This window comes from Gadus chalcogrammus, chromosome 2 (assembly GCF_026213295.1).
Source record: "Gadus chalcogrammus isolate NIFS_2021 chromosome 2, NIFS_Gcha_1.0, whole genome shotgun sequence".
Lineage (NCBI taxonomy): Eukaryota > Metazoa > Chordata > Actinopteri > Gadiformes > Gadidae > Gadus > Gadus chalcogrammus.
The window spans coordinates 21336977-21344455 of record NC_079413.1 but is presented as its reverse complement, the minus strand read 5'-3'; the positions used below and the strand labels follow the sequence as shown (position 1 = coordinate 21344455).

Sequence of the window (7479 nt, the reverse complement as noted above, 5' to 3'; positions counted from 1 at the left end):
CAGCCGATGAATTAACGGCTGGAGGCGCGTGCAGCCAGACCCTTCCCAGATCGCAAAACACTGCGGTTGCCTACTAGCAACTTGCTCGAAAATATAAAATATTTATTTAAAATAGCCTATTTATTTACTGTGCGGAATCTCAATCAGTGACCGCACCATGCAGACAGGAGTGCGCCCACAGTCTCCAGGTGCACCTTCTCAAGTACTGCAAAAATACCTCTGCCAAAATACACCAAAACATGAATTTTCGTTTACAAATATTTATTTAAAAACGAAAATATCATGATTTTCATTTTATTTTTCGGGCCGAAAAAAAAGAGAAGAAATCGATCGATTTTTCGATTTATCCCTCCTACACGTCGACTCACAGAAAACGAGTCGTTTAACATCCCTACTGCAGATGCAATCCTAGGTACCTGATATCACAAATTATTTTTCATGAATCACGCAGCACGAACACACACCCTGCAATATACAATAAGTGGCAGATTCTTAACACTCTCAGAATTAGCCATCGCCATTAAATACTACCCAGATGGAGCTCCACACATCCACAAAACACCAACTTTTTTCTCTAGATTACAGTCTTATTTTAGTTACAGTGACTAAAAGGCATAGATTACTATGCTGACATCAAACAAGACCTTAACTACAGACACCAAGGACATAATCCTAACATCCAACGGTTAGTGTGATATGTCAGACAAATGAAATGGCACGATTCCTATTATTAAAGTCTTCAGGTATAATTAAAAACAAATCTCAAACAAACGTAAGTGAGATCATAACCATGTTCAGTTGCATTGTTAGCGTTTTTATAAATATTTTCGACACTGATGGTACATTGAACTCGGTACGGTACGAATGTTATATTTCTTATTGTAGTTGTTTGACTATGCGCGTCAAATATTGCCATTGTGTCTGAATTAAATCAGGATAAAATGATGGAGGAAACACAAACGAGGCGAACTTTCTTGCCAACAGAGAAACGCTTCACCAGTTGAGTCTCTACGGTTCTCACTCAGTGTATAAGGACAGCCCACTGGCGCCCTGGAGCACAAATCTTTCATTGTAGGCTACCCTTGTTTCAGAACAACTCGTGAAGATGGTTGAAATCGCACCTGCTGCTCCCGCTGCTGCCGCCGCTGCTCCGGCTAAAGCAACAAAGAAGAAGACCGCGGTGAAGGCGAAGAATGCCGGACCAAGTGTCAGCGAATTGATCGTCAAAACCGTGTCTGCCTCCAAGGAGCGTAGCGGGGTTACTGTGCCATCGATGAAGAAAGCCCTGGCTGCCGATGGCTACAACGTTGAGAAAAACAACTCACGCGTCAACACCACCATCAAAGCTCTGGTTCTTAAGGGAACTTTGATTCAGGTGAAGGGCGCCGGAGCTTCTGGGTCTTTTAAGATCAACAAGGAGGTAAAGGCAAAGAAGCCAGAGGTCAAGAAGGCAGCTGCCCCTAAAGCCAAGAAGCCCGCAGTCAAGAAACCCGCCGCTGCCAAGAAGACTACCCCAAAGAAGGTCAAGAAAACTGCTGTCAAGAAAGCTACCCCGAAGAAGGTGAAGAAGCCCGTCGCGGCCAAGAAGGTGACGCCCAAGAAAGTTGTCAAGAGTCCCAAGAAAGCGGCTAAGCCCGTTGCTAAGAAGACCCCGGTGAAGAAGGCAACCAAGCCCAAAACAGTCAAGAAGGCAGCCCCAAAGAAGAAGTAAATTCTCTCATCAAGCCTCATTGATCTCTGCACCCCACAAAGGCTCTTTTAAGAGCCAAACACATACCTTAACGAGACCATATTCTTAAATTGTGTGTCATAATCGGGATAACATTTTCAGTAAAAAGGCATAAACGGTATGCTGTTTTACCAGTAAACTCATACATTTCATCAGTATTTGTTGTAATACAAAATTAGATTTATAGCACATTATTAAGTTTGAGATCTAGGGTACGTGGGCTTAATATATTTAAGGTTCAATCAGCTGCAAGCCCGTTTGGATTCTGGTTTGACAATATGGATTCTGGTTTGACAATAAACGTACAAAAATTATCCAAGGTGAACGGTTGCAAAAAAACCGGCGAATGTCGCCACATGCAAACGTTTCCATCTGAAAGCAGATTTAGATGTGTTGTTTGGTATTTTTCAGTGGTTGTGGTATATTAATTGTGCTCTTGATTTTGAAATATATTTTTTCTTTCTATACAAACTCAAAGATAGATGGAGAAAATATACAGATGAATCGAAAGTCGATGGATTCACAATATTAATAATAATGTAAAATGTATTTTACAAATACATTTGTAAAATGAGCTTTGCAATTCGCAGGGCTCATTGTATATAAACTATAGGTCTCCAGTTAGTGTTTTAAAAGTTTTATATATAACAGCACATGGTTACATGTAGGCTATATTTTAAAATAATTGAAATATGAAGTATTGGGAATATAATGGTGTTGGAGATGTAAATATGCATAGTTTAGGTAAACGACACACACATTTGAGCAGATGGCGCTAAATAAAATGGGCGGGATCCAATGCGCGGGCGGGACTCTGGAGCATTTTCTCTTGCAGCCGGTTCAAAATGACCAATCAGCGTATGGCAAATCTCCGCGACCGGATATATAAACTCGGTTCAACCCGTTGCATTTACGCTCACATTGAATACCCACTGCAGAGATGGCGAGAACCAAGCAAACAGCACGTAAGTCTACCGGTGGAAAAGCACCAAGGAAGCAGCTCGCAACTAAGGCTGCACGTAAGAGTGCCCCGGCCACCGGTGGCGTGAAGAAGCCCCATCGTTACAGGCCGGGTACAGTAGCGCTGAGAGAGATCCGTCGTTATCAGAAATCCACCGAGCTGCTGATCCGCAAGCTGCCCTTCCAGCGCCTGGTGAGGGAGATCGCCCAGGACTTCAAGACCGACCTCCGCTTCCAGAGCTCCGCTGTGATGGCTCTTCAGGAAGCCAGCGAGGCTTACCTGGTCGGTCTGTTCGAGGACACTAACTTGTGCGCCATCCACGCCAAGAGGGTCACCATCATGCCCAAGGACATCCAACTCGCCCGCCGTATCCGCGGAGAGCGCGCATAATTTGTTCAACGTTAATGGAAAAAAAAAAGGCTCTTTTAAGAGCCACACACATGCTTAAAAGAACTTTACCTAACCCTCGCAGGCATATCATTAACTTAATTACAATATCTGTATCGGTAGGCCTATATATACATACAAAATGTTTCGACAGTTTAATCATATCCACGTTTGGAAGTGTAGTGTTCGCCAATGGTTGCGGTTGGCAACAGACGTTCATTTGCTGGTAGGTAATGTAAAGGGTTCAAGATAGGAACGCTGTCTTCTCCCTAAAGTTGCCGTACGGGAAACTGTCTGGAAAGATTTACAACATAGGCTACATTGCCATTACCAAAATACCTAGTAGGCCGAGGTTAAGACTGAAGTCTCATAAGGTCGTTATAAAATAATAGCTAATGAACAGGTAACACGAATTATACTAAAAAATGTGGCTTAAAACAACTCCGCTTTTTACCATGAGGTTGTTCAATCAGACTGGGAAGATAAGGGGGTTTACCGCCAAAAGTATGCAGTGGCTGAAAGCGGGAAGTGTATCAAGTTAGTATGGCCAGTGGAGACATATCAATCTGCTACAGAAGCAAAGAATGAACTACTTCAATGCATACATTTAATCATGCATTTGTATATTCTGATAATGTACTGATTTTAAAATTGGTCTAAATAAGCATCTAAATCATGGCTACACTGCATAGAGGTATTTATCTGCTCCCCTTAAGGAGGCCTAATGCACTGGCACATTTTGTCGTACGGGAAAATACTGCCACCTATTGGGCATGGGAAAAAATGCCCGGGTGGTACGTGATTGGTCCGTTTTATAACGTGTGATCTGGCCAATGACGAAAGACATTGTTGGGCATATTAAACAGTTGGCCGTCGATTCCAAGCCAATGCATCGTCTGAATTCAAACCTTGCTGATCATGTCTGGACGAGGAAAGACCGGAGGAAAAGCAAGGGCGAAGGCCAAGACCAGGTCATCCCGTGCCGGGCTCCAGTTCCCCGTTGGCCGTGTGCACAGACTTCTTCGCAAAGGCAACTATGCCCATCGCGTCGGAGCCGGAGCTCCAGTCTACCTGGCTGCCGTGCTTGAGTATCTGACTGCTGAAATCCTGGAGTTGGCTGGCAATGCTGCCCGTGACAACAAGAAGACCCGCATCATCCCCCGCCATCTGCAGCTGGCCGTGCGTAACGATGAAGAGCTCAACAAACTCCTCGGTGGAGTGACCATCGCTCAGGGCGGTGTGCTGCCTAACATCCAGGCCGTCCTTCTACCCAAGAAGACCGAGAAGCCCGCCAAGAAGTAAACTGAAAACCCATCTACAATCCACAAAAGGCTCTTTTAAGAGCCACTCAAATCTACCAAGAGATATTCCGTCCAGAAAGTCAACTGAAATAATTATCTCAAATGATTAGAAGCAGGAGGCCCTATTCAGATCATCTTTAAATCTTTACGTTGACCTGTTAATTAGCGTAGTTTCAGGAAAGGCTGGACATAATAGGCTACATCAAAACAAGATGTAAGCAATCATCTGAAGTTTCAAGTGGCCAATAATTATGTTGATATGGTCCCTGGTCTGCTCAAGAGCATTATTTTCTCAAAATGTAAACCCTTTTTTGTGCTAAACATGATGAATGGCATTACATTTAGTTGCTACAATGACCTTTCAATGTCTTTCGTCTCCAGTAAAAGCAAGAGGTGCTAAAACGCCGGTTGTAAATGTGTTTCATGGGGTCATGAGGTATTTATTTGTTCTTTATTACATTGTAGGTTTAGCCTACTGCTGATTCATTTATGTTGATTTATTTTTATACAATGCAAGTATGCTAGATTCCTGTTTCAATCGATTTAGTAGCCTAATTCCAACTATAAATTGTAAACTCTCAAATTACGAAACTTTATTAGTATGATTTTGATAGCATAATTTCCTTTCTTCATGCACCCACTAGGATACATTGCTTGATTACCAAAAACATAAACCTTAACAACGGAAACCGGTTTAGGTGATATGACTTTATTGTTTGTTTTCTTTGTAAAATGCCTGTTTGGAAAATGTGTGTCAGACACACCACGAATATGCCAAATGAATCTCATCGCACTAATTAGGAAACCCTTATCTTATTCTTCATATAATTTAGATAAAGGCCTATTCACTAAACAGTTATTTTTTACTTGCTGTTTTATCGATATGCTACGAAAGCCATCGCCCGCTCCAAGTTATATTAATAAGTTGGTTATTATTTTATTTTTAATCTAGTTGTGTAAAGGCCGGTGGGAGGGTTCTGTGCTGAATAAAGGGCAATGGGAGGGGCCTGTAGAGAATGGGAGGGATCTGTAACAGTAGGCTGCCCTGAATCTCTCGAAGGTCCTCAGGAAGCCTTTATAATGTCAGAGCGCTCGTTCAGTGGCACATTGAGTAGACTACCAAAGCTTCTCGAACATGTCTGGACGCGGGAAAGGAGGAAAGGGACTCGGAAAAGGAGGCGCCAAGCGTCATCGTAAAGTACTCCGTGATAACATCCAGGGTATCACCAAGCCCGCCATTCGCCGTCTGGCTCGTCGTGGCGGTGTGAAGCGTATCTCGGGCCTCATCTACGAGGAGACCCGCGGTGTCCTCAAGGTGTTCCTTGAGAACGTGATCCGTGATGCCGTCACCTACACCGAGCACGCCAAGAGGAAGACCGTCACCGCCATGGATGTTGTCTATGCCCTGAAGAGGCAGGGACGCACCCTGTACGGCTTCGGCGGTTAAACCATTTTCGACCAACATTAAATCCAAAGGCTCTTTTAAGAGCCAACCAAATAATTCTAAGAGACCCTTCTTACCATGAGCTACGAATTAGTTCGCACTAAATAATTTATATAGACCTTTGTATCGGTTGGTGTTGATGCCACAATATCTATAACTTGGAATGCCTGTTTTGAAATAGTAAACTTACCTGAAGTCAGATGGAAGCTTATTTTAGAGATTTCAACATTTAGCTTACTTTCCTCACATTTAGTAGCCTGGGTCGACCCATGCTGCCGATCCCGCGATTTCATTTCGCGCTGCGAGGCAGCCTGGATTCCATGGATCAGATTTTCGCCTGAGATGGGGAACCAATCACAGAACGGGGAGGGACGGCAAGACGACATAATGCAACGCACCGAAGCTTGTTGTTTACGGATCCAAAATGGCAGCAGACGCGTTTCCTTTGGTGTTCTAAATAGTTTAGAACGCACGTTTATTTTGAAAAAATAGCAACTTTCGGCGTTTAACTCTTTCATTACCAAGAATTATGTCTTTGCCCTGATACCATAAGGCTTTGATTGGCTTAGAGCTACGTACAGACTCATATGATAGACATCGTAGCGCCCAATAAACGGCTCCGGGCAATCGTAAACCACGCCTCAAATACGAGTAAATGCAGTGGTGTAAATATCGAGGGTGCAACCGGTGCAGCTGCCCGGGGCCCAGGCGGCATCAGGGGCCCATGGAGGAAGAAAAATATATATATATTGCCCAGGGCGGCAAATGTGTCGGGGGCGCCCTCTGGTCGCGCCCTTAATTAATTAACAAAATGATACGAACCCTCACCGCAGTAAGCAGGACAACGCGACTAGCCCCTAAAGCCCTAAATCTAAATCTTAAATGTGTATCTAAATGTTAAATATACATCTAAATGTTGATTCTAAATCTTAATTTTATGTCTAAATGTCAATGTAATTGGTAAAAGATTTTATATGTTAATCAACACCTGGCTCATTAGACCCCCTTCAATTTGCCTATCGACCCTATAGAAGTACTGATGATGCCATATCCCATGTCCTCCACACCACTCTCTCCCACCTGGACGAAGGGAAGGGGAATTACGCACGCCTGCTGTTCATTGACTATAGCTTGGCATTTAACACCATTGTGCCAAATATTTTAGGGTGCACTCACACTAGGCCATCTGGCCATGGCCGTTGGCCGTTTTCACACCTAACCTTGCTCAAATGGCCCCATTGTTCTCTGGCCTGCACTCACACTAGGCCATCTGGCCGTCGCAACTGTGGCCTGGCCACGGTAGGCTCTTGTACAGACGTCATCACGTCGTAAGTAACACGTCATCACCAAGCGTCCACTGCATGGACCATAATAAAGTCTGCCGCCAGTCAGAGTTCTAACAACAATGGACAACAACACAGAGAACACAGTTCGCACTTTGCTGAGTCTGTTGCTTATTTGGATACAGGCTCGTCGCCTTTATTATGTCTGTGGTCGTCGCATGGACTATACGTCATCCAGCTCAGGTTGCGTAGCCGTGCGTGTGCGCGTGTCGGCCCATTAGCATCTGTACCGTAGCGGCCCGTACCGTAGCAGCACACCTCTCCCAAGTGGCCAAATTGGCCCGGCCTGGCCAGACTGGCCACACTCACACTGG

The 7479-nt window shown here is 44.2% G+C and overlaps 4 protein-coding genes across 4 annotated transcripts; all 4 read left to right on the top strand.

Annotated features, from left to right (window-relative positions):
* Positions 1-1054: 1054 nt before the first annotated feature.
* On the top strand, positions 1055-2041 carry LOC130398912 (histone H1-like). Its single transcript, XM_056604952.1, has one exon. It carries the CDS (start codon positions 1106-1108, stop codon positions 1709-1711), a length of 606 nt encoding a protein of 201 aa, XP_056460927.1. The 5' UTR covers positions 1055-1105; the 3' UTR covers positions 1712-2041.
* A 581-nt stretch (positions 2042-2622) lies between these two features.
* On the top strand, positions 2623-3124 carry LOC130398960 (histone H3). The gene has a single exon (XM_056604956.1). It carries the CDS (start codon positions 2670-2672, stop codon positions 3078-3080), a length of 411 nt encoding a protein of 136 aa, XP_056460931.1. The 5' UTR covers positions 2623-2669; the 3' UTR covers positions 3081-3124.
* Positions 3125-3930: 806 nt separating this feature from the next.
* On the top strand, positions 3931-4432 carry LOC130399089 (histone H2A). Its single transcript, XM_056604964.1, has one exon. It carries the CDS (start codon positions 3996-3998, stop codon positions 4377-4379), a length of 384 nt encoding a protein of 127 aa, XP_056460939.1. The 5' UTR covers positions 3931-3995; the 3' UTR covers positions 4380-4432.
* A 1034-nt stretch (positions 4433-5466) lies between these two features.
* On the top strand, positions 5467-5875 carry LOC130399250 (histone H4). The gene has a single exon (XM_056604974.1). The coding sequence runs from the start codon at positions 5514-5516 to the stop codon at positions 5823-5825; it is 312 nt and encodes a 103-aa protein (XP_056460949.1). The 5' UTR covers positions 5467-5513; the 3' UTR covers positions 5826-5875.
* The last annotated feature ends 1604 nt before the right edge of the window (positions 5876-7479 follow it).

Coding starts and splice junctions, on each gene's coding strand:
- LOC130398912 (XM_056604952.1), top strand. CDS start 1,106: ATGGTTGAAATCGCACCTGCTGCTCCCGCTGCTGCCGCCGCTGCTCCG.
- LOC130399250 (XM_056604974.1), top strand. CDS start 5,514: ATGTCTGGACGCGGGAAAGGAGGAAAGGGACTCGGAAAAGGAGGCGCC.
- LOC130399089 (XM_056604964.1), top strand. CDS start 3,996: ATGTCTGGACGAGGAAAGACCGGAGGAAAAGCAAGGGCGAAGGCCAAG.
- LOC130398960 (XM_056604956.1), top strand. CDS start 2,670: ATGGCGAGAACCAAGCAAACAGCACGTAAGTCTACCGGTGGAAAAGCA.